General features: G+C 35.5%; 1 protein-coding gene across 1 annotated transcript in view; it reads left to right on the top strand.

Moving 5' to 3' along the window:
• The window catches only part of dnah6 (dynein, axonemal, heavy chain 6), a 165,279-nt gene that overhangs the window by 115,415 nt on the left and 29,338 nt on the right, over positions 1–20,526 (top strand). Inside the window, exons 55-63 of the mRNA XM_056460119.1 lie at positions 1,322–1,518; positions 2,748–2,951; positions 6,643–6,768; positions 7,193–7,357; positions 11,059–11,126; positions 12,435–12,615; positions 15,406–15,585; positions 17,387–17,620; positions 20,362–20,497. Of these exons, the coding sequence (XP_056316094.1) occupies positions 1,322–1,518; positions 2,748–2,951; positions 6,643–6,768; positions 7,193–7,357; positions 11,059–11,126; positions 12,435–12,615; positions 15,406–15,585; positions 17,387–17,620; positions 20,362–20,497 (1,491 nt within the window). The remainder of the gene's footprint in view (positions 1–1,321; positions 1,519–2,747; positions 2,952–6,642; positions 6,769–7,192; positions 7,358–11,058; positions 11,127–12,434; positions 12,616–15,405; positions 15,586–17,386; positions 17,621–20,361; positions 20,498–20,526) is intronic.

The following is a 20,526-nucleotide window of genomic DNA, read 5'->3' as shown; positions in this document are numbered from 1 at the left end:
AGTAACTTATTTATTTTATCTAATAATTTTTACCTTAAAATGGTTTTTAAATAATTCAAAACTGCTTTTATTCTTTTAAATAAAACAAATAAGACTTTCTCCAGAAGAAGAAATATTATCAGACATACTGTGAAAATTTCCTTGCTCTGTTAAACATCATTTGGGAAATATTTAAAAAAGAAAAAAAAAAAAATCAAAAGGGGGCTAATAATTCTGACTTCATCTATCTATCTATCTATCTATCTATCTATCTATCTATCTATCTATCTATCTATCTATCTATCTATCTATCTGTCTGTCTGTCTGTCTGTCTGTCTGTCTGTCTGTCTGTCTGTCTGTCTGTCTGTCTGTCTGTCTGTCTGTCTGTCTGTCTGTCTGTCTGTCTGTCTGTCTGTGTGTCTGTTTGTCTATCTATCTATCTATCCTTTTTACTTTACTTTACTTTACTTGGGAGGGACGCCCAGGTATATTAGCAGCCTCCCAAGCATATTTAGTGACACATGTTTTTTTACTAATATTATCATCCTTTTACACTTTTTTTTTTTTTGTATCCGCCCAATTTAAACAAACATCCGCAAGCAATTAAGTAGTTGAAAATCTTCTCTCGTTTTCGTTTTGTACTGCTCGTTCTCAGTCTCACGTGCTCTGCACTCCCACATAGACCCGCACCTTTTTGCAGATAAAATGTCTGAGATTTGGTTTTGCTTTCATTTTCTAAGCTGTCGTTAATTTATGCACACAGCCGTGAGAGAGTGAGTGAGAGAGAGACATTAAATAATTAATTCTTTAATCTAAACAACTCAAACTTTATTCGGAGAGAAGGAAATTACATCCAAATAGGCTGCATAATATTTGTACACCATTAGAAATGGTTAATCAACTAATTTATCTTATTTAAATAATCTACACTTTTATTCTTGTGATTATTATAATTTTTAGAAATATTGTCTGTTTTTATTCTTTTTTTTTCTGTCATTTATTTCTTATTTGCTGTATAATTTATTAATTTGATTATATCAATATTACATATTTTATACATCTAAAATGCTTTGGCAATACTGTACAAAATGTCATGCCAATAAAGCAACCAGAACTTGAATGAGAGATAGAGAAGCAGATTTACCTGTCAGTGGGTGCACATGGCTCCTGAATAGCATAAGAGAAATAGTGGACTTTTAAAAAAATGTATTTCAACAGTCTTTTTTTAGCTTTAACCCATTAAAATATATAGGTGACAAACTGCATATATTTTTGCCTTCTACTTTCACGCATGTTTATAATTATGTGTATGTTTATGTGTGTTTGTTTTTTGTGATTGTAGCTAAGACCATGGCTTTGACTGAAGCACGTCTGGGACGGTCAGGGAAGTTAACATCTGCTCTGGGAGATGAGCAGGTGCGATGGCAGGAAAGCATTACTCTGTTTGAGCAGGAGATCCACAACGTCATTGGAAATGTGTTCATCGCTGCAGCTTGTGTGGCTTATTATGGGGCCTTCACCTCCCATTACAGACAACTGGTAGTGTATTATTAAATCACAATATATATATATATATATATATATATATATATATATATATATATATATAAAAACACTGAGCGTATTATATTATTTAGTTATTATTTCAGTTGGCCCCCCCTATGACACATCAAAAAATGGTTTCCCTTTTTAGCCTCATGCCCCATCACCCTACTTATTATGCAAGTCACTTTTATTTAAAGTCACCATGAAACAGAAGATTGTCCTTTTTTGTCTATTCATTTTAAACATAGTACATCCACTTAAAACAGCCCTGAAATTAAAAAAGAAAAAAGTTGGACAGTGCATGATTTCTTCCTTTGGGAACCAATTGGATTGGTGGAAGATGAGTTTTAATCACAAAATGTACAAAAGACATGCCCTGATTGCCTGCCCTAAAGGCATGAGTAGAACTGAAGAAAAGTCATTTTGAGGTGGTAGAGAAAGTTATTATACGTGATTAAAAATTCTGAGGGCAAATACGTTTTTACAAAATAATGAAGTGCACAGATACTGTACATTGTTGATAATAAGCACTGCTACATACATATAAAAATAGGAGAGTACATTTTGATTGACATTTTGCAACTTTAAAGGAATAGTTGACCCAAAAATTATCATCCTAATCATTTACTCACTCTTGACTTGTTCTAAACGAAGATGTATTGGAGAATGTCAAAAGTCTGTAAGCATTGACTTCCATAGAATTCGTTGTTCCTACTATGCAAGGCAATGGTCTCATTAAGTCAATTCTCTCTTTATTAAACCCAATTCAGTGTTTATTGCTTCCTACTGTACTTCTGTACTTTAATTTGTACTTCTCTTTGGAGTATTTATTCATGAATTTGCGCAAAGCCACTGCCTGTAATGACTTTACACACAGATGACACTTACTAGAGAAGTGGGAAGTGTGATAAAATATACTCTACCTCTGTTTGTGCCTAATTTATACTTCTTTAAATAAATATCATTTAAATTCACCAAATGGCATACCAAAATGCTATTTGAAGGAAACATAAACACTCCCTTTGAGCTAGAGTAATTGCAGAATATCCAGTGGAGTCCACTTCGCATGTCTAATGTGAACAAATGTCTAAAGTAATAAGAGAAACAGAAAATGTGCAGAGCAGTGGCTAATGAGGACTAGATTTAAGAACCACTGCTTTATGTTGACACTTGTTTTTGGGAAACATGCATGTGCTTAATAAAAAAATTTCTGTCTCCTGTAGCTTATAGATCACTGGATTACACGCTGTCAAAGTTTGGGGATCCCGATCAGTGAAAACTTCAGTCTTATTGGCATTCTAGGAGATCCATATGAGATCCGACAGTGGAATGCCGAAGGGTTGCCTCGGGATAATGTCTCCACAGAAAATGGAATTCTTGTGATGCGAGGACGCCGCTGGCCTCTAATGATTGACCCTCAAGATCAGGTGCCCTCTAACATCCAGTGCAAATTCTAATTTAATAGTGAAATTTATAGTTTAAATTGCTTACACAGTATAAACTCCAGCTGGTAGTACCTTGCGTAACCATTACAACAAATTTTTTCTCTCTCTGAGAGGGTTATTTTCAGATTGAATGGAAGCCAAGAGTTTTCTTATGGCAAGCAAAACAGCTGCCACACACTGTTTTAGGATGGTAGTTGTAGTTTACCTCATGCAAACTTGACAATTTTTATGGTAGCAAGCAAAGACTTTCTCTATTGGTGTGGCCAATCAATTTTAGCACAGTCCTATCCCATGAGCAGCATGGATAAGCTCAGGAGGAGCTTCTTCTCCCAAGCCCCCTGAATACTTGATGTGGACACTGCCAAAGAGACTGTATGATACCACAAAAAACATTTTGTATGTTTTCCATGTTTTCATATTTCCAGGTTGCTCAGCAGTGGAAGTCGTCATAGTTGGGTAAACTTAGAGAACAGGGAATGGGAGAGCATCACAAATGCATTTTTGCATTTTATTTGTATAAGTAGCAAAAGAAAAAAGTCCACTGTAGTGTTTTCATGACTTTCAAAAAAGGGGAACAATTGGGAGAAACTGATACTACGTAGAAATCAGAACAAAGAACAATGTCAAAATTATTATCACTCCCACAGATGCTGCATAAGAAACATACTTTCATTAGCTTATTATTATTATTATTATTATTATTATTATTATTATTATTATTATTATTATTAGCAGTATTATTTATTATATGCATATTTATATTTGTTTTAATAAAAACAAGGTTAGATTTGACCATCTGTGAGACATATGCATCACCATATGGGGCATAAGAATAGGACGTGTGTTTGGATATAACTTTTTGACCACACTTCATTATTATTGTTCATTTATTCTTTACTGGAAATTAGAACTGAATTTAGAAATAGTTTTTAAACAAATCTTCTTGCTTAACAAACTAAATTAAATATGCATTCTAATAGATGTCTTAAGTGGAGTACGTACGTTTCCTTATCCTCAAAAGTAAAGGAGTAGAGTAAAAGTAAAATAAAGAGAAAGTAAAGAGGCCGAATGGAGGAGGCTCATTCTTTATCCTCGCACTGCAGATGGTCTGTCTAACTGTTTTCTTGCTAGTGAAGTGTTCAGTTTTTCCACATACAAAATCCGACATGTAAATAGCAAATTCTCCATGGCGTAGCGCAACTGACTCTTAAAATTGGTTTTAAAATTTAAGATTGGTTTAATGCACTTTATGCTCAAAAACACCATATCTCATTAAGAGAGTAAGCACAAATCTGTTAGACCATGGGCCAGGACGCAGAGTGTATTTTTTCATCCTTAAAATAGCAAAAGTGGATTCGGATCATTAATGCATTTGCACCATGCGCTATAGACTTTGCACTATAGACTTAGATCGTTAAAATAGAGCCCATTATCAGTCTTGTGAATAGGGTCCAAATAAGATCCATGCTAGTGAATGTAACAGACTAGTATTAAATTTCATTATAAGTAAAAATACTACCAAGTGCACATCATACGGTACGTCAAGCAATGTGCTTGATAGTATTTAACATTTGCAGTTTTGTTACGAGGTGTTCCCATATTGGAAAAAAACAGATTGATTACATGAAAATTTCTTTAATTCATTTTTTCTTATTCTATTTTCTTTTCTTTGTCTCTTAATTTTGTATTTTTCCAAATGTTACTGTTAAATTAAAAATTAAAAAGTTTTTTTAAACAGCAATAAATTTTTATTACAATTTCAAATAATAGCTTTCTGGATTAACATATTTAATTTAATCCTGTGTTGACCAAAACTGAATTTTGAGCAGACATTCTTCAGAAAGCATTCTAATATGCTCTTCTAGTAGTTGTAGTCTAGTAGTCTTATGAATCTCCCCCAATTCTAGAATTGAAAGTTCAAAAGGACAATATTTTCTAAAATTGAAATATTTTAGCATGTTGTGGACATTATAATTGTTTTCACTGTTCATCTTTGTTTAATAATAATATCTATTATTATTATATATTATACCAATCATACCAATGTTATAATAACCTGCGTGTGCATAAAACAAAGGTGCAGTGTAACACATGTACACTAGTTGTTATTAAGGTAGATTTTAAATAGCATGCTGCACATGTAAGTGTTTAGTCTTTAGCTGTATCCATATTCTCAAACTATTCCATGAATGCATTAAGTTTACACTCTCAGAAATAACTATAAAATACATAAAATGTACACATGAATACCTAAAGTGTATACTTTTTGAAGTCGGTACTGCCTCAGTGACCAAGACCACATTCTTGTACCTTTCTTTCCGAAGTTGTAGGGTCAAGTGAAGCTAAATGAACACTGACTTGTTGAAAGATGCTTTCAGAATACTACTTGACACCTCAATGGATCTCTTCCAATTGGGTTCCTGTTTTGAATTTCATGCCCTCTGTGATATCAGGACATAAACGAGTGTGTCAGGCCAAGGGCCTCTTTAAAAGCTGAGTGTTGTTCAGTTGGTTGGAGATGTTGTCAAAATGGCATGAAGAACAGCCGTCACAACCCAGATAGGAAAACAACCAGCCTCTTTGCATTACCATACAAATATCTTTCTCCCATTCTGGCCTCTCCGCTTTCATTACCGTCCTCCGCTTTCAGCACATTTGACTGTCTTTCTCCTTTTTTCTCTGCTCTTTCTTGTCATTTGTGTTTTTCTTTCTTTCCATCTGGCTGTCTCTCATGGGAGACTTCTGTCTTCCAGAGAGACTGAAACCGACAATCAAACATCAGCCTGTCTCACAAGTGCACACACACACAAAATACTATGACGCAAACAGTACACGCTCAACACAGCATCAAGATTTTTAGATTCTACATGCACATCCCACACACACACTTCTATAGGACATTCCTTTCTTCACTTCAGCAGAATCTCTTTCAGACATACTGTCACATCGCTTTCACCTGATAAAGATGTTTCTCTTCCATCTGATAAAGATCTCTGTCACACACACATTCAAGCCCACACACACACAGGGTGATGGTAAAAAAATCCTTTTTTGTCTTATCGTTTTAAAGGTGTCTTTATATTATAGTCAATGATGAGATTCTAATAAATGATTCAATTTGCGTTTTAATTATATAATAATTTCATTTAATGAATCAAAACACATTAGCATTAAATTAAATCAGCTTGCATACACTTCCTATGGTGATTCATTCATTCATTTTCTTTTCGATTTAGTCCCTTTATTAATCTGGGGTCGCCACAGCAGAATAACCCACCAACTTATCCAGCATTTGTTTTACACAGCAGATGTCCATCCAGCTGCAACCCATCACTGGGAAACACCCATACACACTCATTCACACACATACACTCAGACAATTTAGCTTACCCAATTCACCTATAACGCATGTCTTTGGTTTGTGGGGGACATCGCTCCCGCCTGTGCCACCGTGTTGCCCATTTTCACATCATTCTGTTTATTCAAACATCAATTTAGAGATGCAACAAGATAAAAACATAATATGTACTATTGATAAAGCCATACATTTGTGTTAATAAAACTTTCCCTTTTAAATATATTAAACACAATGTATACTCTAAAGTATTCCATAATAAAATGAGTTATTACTTAATACATTCATTAAATCCCAGCTTTATCATTTTGCATCCAGGCAAATCGTTGGATACGGTCTAAAGAGACAAAGAATGGTCTAAAGGTGATCAAGCTTACTGATGCAGGCTTCCTCCGAACACTTGAGAATGCCATTCGACTGGGCATGCCTGTACTTCTGGAGGAGGTGATCTTTGCTTTGTCTTTCAGTGTTGACAGTTTGCAGTCAAATTTAAATACAAATGCAGTGCTGAAGAAAAGTAATTAAATATTTTAAATAATGAATAAGAGTTGTTAGGAACCAATAACACTGCCAAACTGATTTGATTAGCTTTGAATAGTGTAATTCAGTCTTAAATGAGTGATTCTGTAGTGAGTTGATTAGTTCTGACTCTTGCCAGATGTGATTTTCTGATGAATCTAGTTTCAGTCATGTTTGCTTTCACCGCTGACAACTGAGGCATATAGATTTCCCTTGCATCTATTTTTAGATTGATTTTAAGAAGAGACATTGCAGCTGTTGCATAAATAGATTTAACATAAACATGAAACTGAATGCTGAATGATATTTGTCATAAGTGCAATATTTATTTGTCTATCTGTGTGTGCAGCTAAAAGAAACTCTGGACCCTGCTCTGGAGCCCATTCTTCTGAAGCAAACGTTTGTGTCAGGTGGCAGAACATTGATCCGACTGGGAGATTCTGACATTGACTATGATAAAAACTTCCGTTTTTACATGACCACCAAAATGGCCAATCCCCACTATCTTCCTGAGGTTTGTGAGCGAATCTGAGCAAATGACATACATAACAAGAAATAAATGACATCAAATTCAACTAAATTTAATGAAATTACATTAAATGTAAAAACTATTTACTTTTTCAATACACTTAAAATGTAGGGCCTGTTTACTTTTCTGATTTTGTGCGATTCTCATTCATTCATTTTCCTTCGGCTTAGTCTCTTATTTATAAGGGGTCATCACAGCTGAATTAACCGCCAAATATTCCAGCATATGTTTTACGCGGTGGATGCCCTTCCAGCCGCAGCCTAGTACTGGGAAACACCCATACACTCATACACACACATACACTAAGGTCAATTTAGTTTATTCAATTCACCTATAGTGCATGTATTTTGACCGGAGCACCCGGACACGATGAACGCGAACACATGGACATGCAAACTTCACACAAAAATGGCAATTGGTCCAGCTGGTGCTCGAACCAGCAAACTTCTTGTTATGAGGCGACAGTGCTAACCACTGACCCACTGTGCTGCCCTCTTTTGTGTGATCCTCTATCCAAAATTTTAAAACTGTTCCATTTACACTTGTTGTCAGTGGTGTAAAGAGTACTGAAAAATCATACTTAAGTAAAAGTACCATTACTTGCTTAAAAATGTAGTGCCAGTAGAGTAAAAGTATCTGTTGTAAATATTACTGAAAGTATGAGTAAAAAGTAGACCTTTTCAAAAGTACTCACGAGTAGCGAGTAGTGAGTATTACGCTGTAAAAGCTGACGCGCTTACATGTAATTTGTGGATGTGTGTAAACGTAACATTCTGTAGTGCATTTAGTTATTGCCCAGCAGGCACACAACATCATAAGATATTAATATTAGGTTAGATTTAGGTCGTGATGTCAGGTGACCAAAATTCAATGTCTAGCCAGCGTCTAAGGACAATGTTATTTTGATCACCAATAACAATGTCAAATAACATTGATATACAGTATGGTTGATTTTAGGTTGTGTTGGAAAGTGACCAAAATCCAACCAGCCAACATCTTAAATTATGTTGACGTCAAAAACTGACATTTATTAAAAGTCACTTCCTGTTTTCAGTTAAATTCTCAGATTCTCTGCTATTGGCCAGGGTTAATATACTTAATCACGTCCTATAAGTTATAAGTAACTATAAGTTATGGCAGCAAACAGAAATGGAGTTGTCTGTTGTAAGAGGTTGTAATAACTCTCTCTAAACCCCTTTCCTGATCTTTCTGAATGAAATGCATACTTTACTACATCCCATCAGCTTGCAGTAGAAAAAACATGCTACAGCCACTGTTTTCTCATTAAATATTAATGTTTCTCTAGGAACTGAGTCACAATGCAAAAACAATGGTCACAGCTTCTGGTTCATGCAGACTTTAACTCTAGAGAACTAGACTACTGTATGTGTGCCTGGGCCACCTGTGTCTTATTATATTATATTATATTATATTATATTATATTATATTATATTATATTATATTATATTATATTATATTATATTATATTATATTATATTATATTATATATATTATATTATATTATATTATATTATATTATATATTTAAAAAATATAAATAATTCCATACACACTGTTCACATAGTCTGTAGGCATTCCCATTGTGAAATACCAACATACAGTATATAATTAGGTCAGAGAGATAACAAATGGGGTAGATGCCGAAGCATGCTAATAGGACTTTTAATTTGCCAGTAACCTGGGTTAATCGTTTCTGTTGATTTGTATGCCAATGCAAAATCGGCGCGTTTAAGGTGTGTTTTCTTTAAAAATCAGCGATATCCACTGGCAGAGTGATATCAGATATAAAGTGAGTCTCAGATTGTACAAGAAGCACTGCATTAAATAACATTTTCCCCGCCATGTCTTTATAATATGAGCATTTATTTTACCCCAATACATTCAATGGAGCTTCTGCGCTAGCCTGCCGATTCTGACAGGCGCGTGCGAGCAAACGACTTTTTGTCTCGTTTTACGCTTAAGCAACTAAATGAATGCCAAAGTCTGTTTCACTGATTGTATTTGAATTGCATTACAACATTGATCCTGTAAAAGCATCCGTATAAAATGAAAAAAAAAACTCACCATAACAGGTCACCGGAGGTTTATCAGTATGGGAAACACACTAGCTGGGCATATACCCTATAGAAACAAACAATGCGACAAGGACCCTAAATGGTCAGTCACATGTTTAGATTATTCAAAGGAACTGATACGGTTGAAAATTGATACTGGATTCTCAAACACACAGTGCTCCACCTCTGCTGTGCTGCGAAAACAAATGATCAAACAATAGCAAACCCTCCTCAGCCTCAAATGTTGTCTCGTTGTCAACTTTTTGACGGATGAGGAAGTGGTTTCAGTTTCCACGATATATAAGACTGGATCCAAGATTGTGCCCAGGCCATTCTCATATACACACAAGCAGGAAATATTGCACAAGAGCATGTATTTAAAATAAGATGTGTTATTAGTTACTGATGCAGCATGTAACTAGACTTGGCCAGACACGTTTATCATAGCTAATAGAAGCATCACCTTTGAAATTGCTGAACGAATCATGTTTAAGCAGCCAAGTATAACATTTGTATATAACCCCATTGAAATTAAACTTAATATGTTGCTTCTAAACAAGGTTTTAAAATCACTACTGCTTATGTTTAAAAACACTAAAGTTATATAAAATTAAAACAAATAATTATTGTGTGTCTGTATGTTTAAGATGCAATAAACGTGAGACGATTTACAGAACTTTCACAGTTGATATATTTTATTTTAGTTATTTTTGCAGTTCAGACATTTAATTACTTTATTTTAGTTATTTGTTCATAAAAACATGTAGTGGCTAAGTATAAATACTCCCTTAAATATTTATTGTATTTGCTATCTAATAATCAGTGTCACCATGACAATATATTCCTCCATGCAAATGTCTAACCCCTGCAGTGTTTTGTTGTATCTAATTACTGTCTGTGTTTCATTAGCAGCTCATTGTTTAATTTAGGTTCTCAGACTATTGTGCAAATGGCAGGGGGAATTTTAGATAGGGCTCTCTGGGATGGGGGCTGACACCTGTATAAGGTCAACTGGATTTGGCACTGCGGCAAAGTGGACACGGCTGGCACCAGCCCTTCACAAATCTGTTGTGCCACCACCTTGTGCACCAATCTCTCACTGGCTCCATGCCATATCAACTCTCGCTGCAAAATTCTGGGGTTGTTGCGGATCAGTGCCCACCTGCCAAGAGACAATGCCCTAACAATCATAACAGACAGGGCCACGGGCAACAGCACTTGCAGCAGGCAGAGAGCACACCACCAGATATGGTTGCCTGTCAAACGGGGATGTGCCATTGTAAGCTTTAGCATTAGAGACTGGACAGACCTGTCATTTCAGCTTAACTAAGGGAGATGAGCTGTGCTGACAGACCAGTCTGGACTAAAGAAACATTCTCAAAGACAGACAGCAAATACAAAACACAAAGACAATCAAAGTGTGCCTCTAGAGGATTTTTAGAGAGGAAAGGGACAGCAGCAGCAGCTCTTAAGGGCACACATTTAGCACATGATGCCAATCATTGTTTAAATGTTAAGTTTGTGCTGTTTTAATCCATTAATTTCCAAGCTGAGGAAAATATGATCTCGTTAAAGTATCTTTAATCATTTTGTGACTTATTTTCTATGCCAGGTGTGCATCAAAGTGACCATCATCAACTTCACTGTTACTAAATCTGGACTGGAAGATCAAATCCTAAGGTAATTTCTAAATCAACATGAACCCAAAAAGCTTTCTAAAAACGTTTATTTATTCATTTTTACTTTAGGTAGCTCTGTTCAGAAATTAGACGTGAACACCAGACAGTTTCATTCTGTTGCTATGTTTTTAACCAGTAAATCAGGTTTTCACTGAGGGGATATTTTTTTATCATTCTGTTAATAAGAAAATGTTTTCAGATACAGTTGAAGTCATAATTATTAGCCCCCCTGAATTATTCACTCCCCCTCCTTGTTAATTTTTTCCCCCAGTTTTTGTTTAACGGAGAGAAGATTTTTTCAACACATTTCTAAATATAATAGTTTTAATAACTCATTTCTAATAACAGATTTAATTTATCTTTGCGATGATGACAGTAAATAGTATTTTACTAGATATTTTTCAAGACACTTCTATACAGCTTAAAGTAACATTTAAAGGCTTAACTAGGTTAATAAGGTTAACTAGGCAGGTTAGGGTAATTAGGCAAGTTATTGTATAATGATTGTTTGTCCTGTAGACTGTCGAAAAATATATATAGCTTAAAGGGGCTAATAGTTTTGATCCTAAAATGGTGTTTAAGAAATGTAAAACTGCTTTTATTCTAGCCGAAATAAAACAAATAAGAATTTCTCCAGAAGAAAAAATATTATCAGACATACTGTGAAAATTTCCTTGCTCTGTTAAACATCATTTGGGAAATATTTAAAAAAAAAAAAAAAATTCAAAGGGGTGTTAATAATTCTGACTTCAACTATACGTATATATAATATATAAGTATGTTTTTGCACTGTTATTATTGAAATGTATAATGTCAGACAGATTATATATGAACAAACCACTCTGTAAAAAACTAAATCGCAAAATCAATCCTCTATTAAAAATAAAATAAAAAACATCCTTCAAAAGGTCCAAAAGATTCACTAGGAGGATAGAAGCTGATATTTTTTTATTTTTCTTCAAAATATAGATTTTTGAGACTTTACTTTCTATATAATGATCCATGGAGATCAACACCTTGCTGTACTGGATTATAGTCTTATATTTTCTCCACTGTTCAGTGTTCATCTAATTTTTGAACTACTGACACATGCTTAGAACATCCAGACGTATATACTTTTACTATTTATCACATTGTAGCTCTTCGAATCAAGGTTGACTTTTATTTAGCATGGATCAGATGCAAATGGATTTCTTGACATAAGCTGTTGTTTAACGTTAACTAACCAATTATTTTCTCACGATGTGGTTTTTATTTCGTATTATTTATGTGCCATTTATTCATTTATCTACTTTATGTCTGTGCCTAGTGATGTAGTCCGTTTGGAGCGTCCTGACTTGGAAGAACAGAGATGCCAGCTGATAGTACGCATCAATGCAGACCGGAACCAACTGAAAGCCATTGAAGACCGAATCCTCAAACTGCTCTTCACTTCTGAGGGAAACATCCTGGACAATGAGGAGCTTGTACAGACATTACAAGAGTCAAAGGTCAGTGCCAGAATTTAAAAATGAGTGTGTTCAGTCTTCAGTGTCACACGATGCTTAAGAAATCATTTTTTGGATGCTAATTTATGGCACAGGAAACATTATAGTGAAACGTTATCATGATTATTATTTTTTGCAGGATTCTTTGTTGTATAAATACACATCCAAAGAATAACATAAAAGTCTTTAATGCATATTTTTATCAAATTAATGTAACATTGTCCAAAGAATAAATTTGATCTATGATGAAATGAAAATCTTTTTTAAGCTGTTTGGACAGAACTGTGTGTACTGTAGGGATAGTCTGTCATATTGAAATGATAGAAACACAAAAAGTTTCTTTTTTTTTTAATTTCCAGACGTTAAATTAGGATTTAAATCCCTCCCATTTTAAGGCCCACCGCAACGTGACGTAGGAGTGCGGTTTCCCCACCCATTGAATTGATTGACAGACACGTATTAACATGTCTCTGTAGTAACGCGTATGATCTTATCCAGAAGACAGGACGTGTGCAAAGCAACTGGGATTAAAAGATCTGTTCAGCTCTCTGTGATCATCTGCACCTCAAGAATGAGTTTTACAAGTTTAAAACTTGTATGCGCATGTTTGTAATAAAGACAGTAAAATTGCCACGTAATTCATCACTACAGACACATAGTGTCAGTACAATTATCAAAAAGGTGCTTCAATTTAGGTTTGTGGACAGGTTTATTTTGTACATTAACATAACGGATATCTATACAAGTATATTTTTTTATAATTATTTTTTCGGGGTTTTCACTTTTATTAGATAGGACAGTAGAGAGAATGGACAGGAAAGCATGGTGAGCAGAGAGAGGGGAAGGATCAGCATAGGACCACAAGGCGGAATTGAACTCGGGTCGCCATGAGCACCGGAGTGCATATGTCGAAGCACTAACTAGTAGACCACTGGCGCTGACACAGCAGTGTATATTAACATGTATCCTGTCACTTTTGTTGTCCAAAAACAGTGCAAAGCTATGTGTATAGCAGTGTATTTGTGTGTGTGTGTGTGTGTGTGTGTGTGTGTGTGTGTGTGTGTGTGTGTGTGTGTGTGTGTGCGCGCACGTGCTTTTTAACAACATTGTGTGTGACTCATTGTTGCAGAAAGGCTTGAATTAACTCCACAACAAATACATCAAATAACAGTTGGGAAAGGTCTTACTGTAGTGAGAGAAATCTGCTTCATTCTTGTCTGTCACTGTGCTGTTTATCTATGTGAAGGCTACTGCTCTGACAGGCACGTGGGAACGGTGGTTGGGGAGAACCAGCTCATTTGCATTAAAGGCACAGGCAACAAAAACGGCTACAATGTCCTAACAGCTCAAATTCCCCAGATTTATAAAGGTATCATAAATAGTCTGATGGGTGTTTTGAGCTGACACTTTACAGACACATTCTGGAGACACAGAAGACTTGTATTAAATCTTGAAAAAGGGGTAAAAAAAGTGTATTTAAAAAAAAATACAAATACATAAATAAAATCAATATCCCCAATCCTTTTACTAATAATTTACTAATATTGACTTCGGTTGAATTTAAGTTACATTGGATCTACATGCCAATTAATTCTCACTAGACTATAAGTTATTTTGGGGTTAGGGTATGGGGTTGGGGTTAGTGTTAATGTAACTTGACATGTACTTGCAAAGTTTCTTATAGTCAGTTAAATGTCTGTTTAGCAGCAGCATCCAGAGATATAAAGCAGACAGTCTACTAATACTCAAATGGATCATTTAAGTGTTACCATGACTTGTAACAAAATGTATTGCAAATGTAACAAACTAAAAATCTGCCCTGAGAACAGGACTTGCATCATTTGTCTACTGAAATCACTTGGTAATGGTTTGACATTTATTCATCTAAGTGTCTAGGCTAATTTGGTTGCCACTGTTTATCTAATACATTTCATTAAAAGGTTATTTTCCACTATGCTAATGAATGTTTCACACAATAAAGAGATTTACTTCAGTGTCAATGCAAATGTCACAGTTAACGAAAGGCTCATTTGATAGTAAATACATGCTCACTTGAAAGTGAAAGATGAAACAAAGTTTAATCCATAGCCTTTCTTCTGAGGATTTGTTTTAGGATTTGGAAAAGGAAAAACAAATGTCAGTTTTCATTTTTAATGTCACTATCACAAGTGACCCAACAGGAGCATTTTACCATATTTTTGAATAATGTTTGTAAAATTAATAGATAGATGGTACATAAATGGACTTCTTTAAAATTATACTACTGTACAGTGGTTCCACATTCACATGTTGTTTTTCAGCATTTGTGATCTGCATTTCTTAAGCGAGGCAGGCAAGTAAACATCACTTTCGCTGAGCACAATTCATTTTTAGAGAATTCCCCTGACATACTATGTTTGTGCCAAATGTGAGCGAGCGGGAAGATCAGAGGCACAGATTGCACGTCACTGTCTGCCACTCTTCTGCCACCCACAGAGAGTAATGAAGGGCTGAATGGGAGGTACAGATAGAAAGACGGATGAACGAAAGGTTGGCCCGGCAATGAACGAAATATCTGTCTTGAAGACCAAAAACAGATCTGTCTCTGTCTGACACTTTTGCTACAGTCTCATGTATCTCTGTGACACAGATACTGCTGTCAGTGTGGACAGCTTTACAGCTTCTTCTGCATTTTAAGAGCTCTTTACAGACACATCAAGCTGTCTAGTCATTACATTTGTCTCTGTTTGGAATATAACGCAAATATTTGACACAAAACAGATTTTCTAATTTGTCCTCTTTTCTCCGATGCAGGTGACATCTCAGGCCATTAAGTCTCGGCTGGTGGAGGCGGAGACGACAGAGGAGATGATCAACAGAGCCAGAGAGAAGTATCGCCCTGTTGCTACGCGTGGCTCCATTATGTACTTTGTCATTGCCAGCCTGTCTGAGATTGACCCCATGTATCAGTTCTCTCTAAAGTACTTTAAACAGGTAATTTTAGTGTAGAACAGTCATTGTATAATACTTGTTTTCTGATTGTAATTTATCCAAATATAACCCAGCTAAATGCTTTTTACATAGTATAATAAGGTTTAAATGTTTTGGTTTAGTATTTTTTTTACACATCAAGGCTGCATTTAAACAGTAATGTTGTGAGCTTATGATTTAAGATGACTGTTTTCTGTTTTGATATGTTTTCAAATATATTATATTTTACATTTTGGCCACACACTCTCTAGAAAATCTGACACTACATTCATTCATTCATTTTCTTTTCGACTTTATTAATAATTATTTTATGCAGCGGATGCCCTTCCAGCCGCAATCCATCTGTGGGAAACATCCATACACAATCACTCACACTCACTCACTATGGACAATTTAGCCTTCCCAATTCACCTGTACAGCATGTCTTTGGACTGTGGGGGAAACCAGAGCACTCGGAGGAAACCCACGCGAACGCAGGGAGAACTTGCAAACTCCACACAGAAATGCCAACTGACCCAGCATAATAACATTATTTAAAAAGTTTTCATAGAGTTTTAGTATAATGTTATTATATTAATCGTCTTACAACGGTAAACATTACCAGAGCATTCCATTCACATTATAGAAATATTTTAAGAACGTTTTCAGCAATAAAGACATTGTGGAATGATTTCTAAATATTCTAAACAATCAATTCTTAGATGTTGTCTTAATGTTATTTTTTGGGTTATTTTATAACATTTGTCCCATGTTATATTAATGTTCTTAGAAAGTTATTTAAAACCATTATTAGAATTTTTTTAAGCTCTAGTAGATAGTCTATACAAAACGTACACTGTAAATATCATATGATAATTTAACATATGTTTTTATTTAATTGTAACTTATTCAACTAAGTTAATCATGTTCTAACCTAATTTTCTAAGTTGCACAGGCTGTTTAGTGAAGTTTATTTATAAACTAGTTTCGAGAGGAGCATGTGCTTATGATTGATCATGGCTGGTCCCGCATTAACTAACGCACGATTCACCAATCAGATGATTCCCAACTCATGATAAATAACCAGAGTTTCTTACTTTAGTTATTTTCGCCTTGAAGGATCCACTCCCCCCCGACACTTCTCCACCTTTTTTCTTTATAGGGCGGCACAGTGGCCCAGTCGAAAGCACTGTTGCCTCACTGCTAGAACGTCACTTGTTCAAATCCTTTACTGGCCAATTGTTGTTTCTGTGTGGAGTTGACATGTGCTCACGTGGGTTTCTCCTGGGTTCTCCGGTTTCCTCCCACAGTCCAAAAACATGCGTCATAAGTGAATTGATCAATCTAAATTAACACTATAGTTGAACTCTTAACCAGCAGTATACCTCTCTATAGCAATTTATAAAATGTCATCAGCTCTAAATAAGAGGAGAGTTCTCGAGACCTACTTGAGCTCAAACTTCCCTCGCCCTGCAAAATAATCAGCTAAGTGGGAACTCTTGAAAGTCGTTTTAAGTTTAAATGATTCATAAGGTTAATTTGATTCAGCTTAAAACTTTGAGGCAACCAGTATTTTTTGACAATGTAGTCTATTCTGATTTCTTATTTCTTAAAATAAAACATTAATAACTTTGTGGAAACATCTTTGTCAGGATAATTTAATCACTAGAAAGTAGAAATGTTATGTAATTTTATTTTGTATGCTGAATAAAAGTATTAATTTCCTTTAAAAAAATGGTGGTTCCTAAATTTTGAACAGTTATCCAAAGTGACATTTGAGTTATGCTTCTGTCATTTCACTCTTTCCTTATAAATTTCCTTGCAGTTATTCAACAATACTATTGAATCAGCAGAGAAGCACAAAGATCTGAGCCTGAGATTGCAGATCCTGTTGGATCAGACTCTTCTGAGTTCCTACACGAACGTATCCCGTGGACTTTTTGAGCAGCACAAGGCCATCTACAGCTTCATGCTGTGCGTGGAGATCATGATGCAGAGTGGAGAGGTCTCTCAGCAGGAATGGCTATACTTTCTGCGAGGGGCTGGAGGCATGGAGAAGGTCAGAGATGTGGAAAGGGCATGCAGTATGTGATGGTATAGACAGAACACCACTGTGTGCGTGTGTGTGTGTGTACTTGTTTATGCTACTACACATTGTGGACTAAACATCCCCACTATATTGTTCTGTATAGTATAGTATAGTATAGTATAGTATAGTATAGTATAGTATAGTATAGTATAGTATAGTATAGTATAGTATAGTATATTATAGTATAGTATAGAATAGGAAAGTATAGGAAAGTATAGTATAGTAAAACTGATTTTTGAAGTGTAAAAATGCTATCAATTTAAGTTTTCTGATAGTGTTTTATAGATATATTTTGTCAGTATGGAAACAACAGAACTCCATATGGAAAGTCCCCATGGTTAGTATAAATCTAATATATGTGTATGTGAGGAACTGGCTGAGTTCTGTATGTTGAATGAGCATGTGTGTTCTTATTCTGTTATACAATGGATCAATGGGTGTACTGTATATACAATACAATTATCCTTTTAGCAGTCATGAATGGCTATACTGTATATAAGGCAGTTATCCTAGAAGTCATGAATGGGATTTAATTATGGTGATTTTTAGATTGAAGTCATTTTCTATGTGTTCCGTTTCCTCAGGGTACTTTTTAATGCTATTTGCCCCCCATTAAAAAGACATTTTATGTCCCCATGCTGTTTTAGCATTCATGGAAAAAGTATGTTTTTCCATATTTTCCAGTAAACAGAGTCAAGCTCTGCTCTGTTGATACTAATCCTATGTACGTATGTAACATCATCTAATCCTGACCACTTAGGGGCATAGATGATGCATGAATTGTGTGACCTTTTGAAGAGATGAGGTTACTATTGTAAGGCTATTTCAGGCTATGCCAAATGTCTTGAAAGACAAAATTAAAAACAGATTATAATTGATTCAGATTTGTAGGTTCAATACAAAAACACAGCAAAATTGGCCACTACTAGTGTATCAAACATCACAATATACCACTTCAACCAAGTCATTTTTATTTCTATAATGCTTATGCAATCAATAAAACCGATATACATAGATAAATGGACAAACATTTGTCAGATATGATGTTTCATCAATGTGAAACAAGTTCATCATCAGGCAGTTCTGGAGACATACTAGTTCAGTGATAATTCTTTTTAGTTCAATAAATATTACTTGCTGAATGATGTGATTATCGAAGCCAAAAGAGACAGTGGCAAGGAATTCAATATTCATCAGGTGACAGAAATGGAGAAAAAAACTAGCAAGAAACAAGGCTCAGCTGAGGGACTATGAATGAATAAGCAGAGCTGCAGTTTAGTCAGTAGTGGTCAACTGGCTTATTAGTGGTCTTGACTAAGGAGTACTTTCTAAAAGCATTGTCACATACATGTAATAGAGGTAATGTAATGTAATGTGTATTTATACAGTAAACACCCAAAGCGCTTCACAACCATGACGGGGGGCCTCTCCACACAACCACCAGTGTGCAGCATCCACTTGGATGGCCACTTGGATGGCCAGCACCAGTGTACTAACCACACACTAGCTATTGGTGGAATGCAGAGAAAGTGATACAGCCTATTCGGTGGATGGGGATGATTGTAATGCTATGATGAGTAAGGGCCAATGAACACACATGTGGCCAAGGAAATTTTGTCAGGACATAGGGGTTACAGTACTCTTTTCGAGAAGTGCCATGGGATTTTTAATGACCACAGAGAGTCAGGACCTTGGTTTAACATCTCATCCGAAAGACAGCTCCCACTGACAGTATAGTGTCCCCTTCACTATACTGGGGCATTAGGACTCACACAGACTGCAGATTGAGCGCCTCCTGCTGGCCTCACTAACACCACTTTCATCAGCAACCTAGTTTTCCTCTGTGGTCTCCCATCAAGGTACTGACCAGGCTCAACTCTGCTTAGCTTCAGTGAGTAGCTGGTCTTGGGGTGCAGGGTGATATGGCTGTGTGCATACATTGGTATGCTCATGTTATTACCAAAGCAACCTGTGTCGATGGGTTGTTATGTCTAAACCAACAAATCAGATTTATCTGGACAGTTTTATTTTTATTTTTTTCTTGAGAGTGGTTATTTTGACTTTGGACAATAAACAACCAGTCCTGAATGCTCTATTAACGACCAAGGGCCCTGTTTTACAACTGGTGACAAAAGTTTGTTTTTGTTAAGTTAACAGTATCACGCTCAATTAAAAAAATAATAATCCAAGATGCAAGTGTTTTTATTGACAGGTGATCAAAAATAATAAAGCAAAAAGTGTCCAAAAACAGTGTAAACAAGAGTTCACAAGACATGGCAAAACGTGAGCCAAAAGCATCCAGAAGTCATCCGATAACCATCCGATAACCAGCGTAGGTGTTTAAAATGATTTTTTTTTTTTATTAAAAGCTGTGAACATTTCCTGGTTCTGTTAAAATTCATTGGTGAAAAAGAAAAAAAAGAAAAAAAACATCAAAGGAGGGCTAATAATTCTGACTTCAACTGTATATATACTGTCCATCAGTGTCACTAACTAATTTACTTCAGATGGCTTTGTGTCAGTCTAATCCAGTGTTTGTTAGCATATTGCCTCTCAAATCAATAATGACTTGTTTGATCAAAGTCCCGAACTTTAATTCATGCTGTTTGATGATTTTTGACATGTATCAGTATGATGAAACATTATTCTCAGTCATATGCACAGACACACACTCACAGATTTTATGTTAATAACACAATCCTTCACTGCAGGAACTGCCAGAGAAGCCAGAGGTGCCATGGCTGTCTGATTTTACCTGGGAGACTTGTTGCAATCTGGAAGATCGACTTCCATGCTTTAATGGAATTAAAAAAGAGATAATATCCACACCCATCTCTGTCAAACTCGGTAGGTTCTTCCTGTTTCATTAAAAAACC

This window comes from Danio aesculapii, chromosome 1 (assembly GCF_903798145.1).
Source record: "Danio aesculapii chromosome 1, fDanAes4.1, whole genome shotgun sequence".
In the NCBI taxonomy this organism is placed as follows: domain Eukaryota; kingdom Metazoa; phylum Chordata; class Actinopteri; order Cypriniformes; family Danionidae; genus Danio; species Danio aesculapii.
Note: the sequence above shows the minus strand (reverse complement) of the source record. Positions and strands in the feature narration are given on the sequence as shown.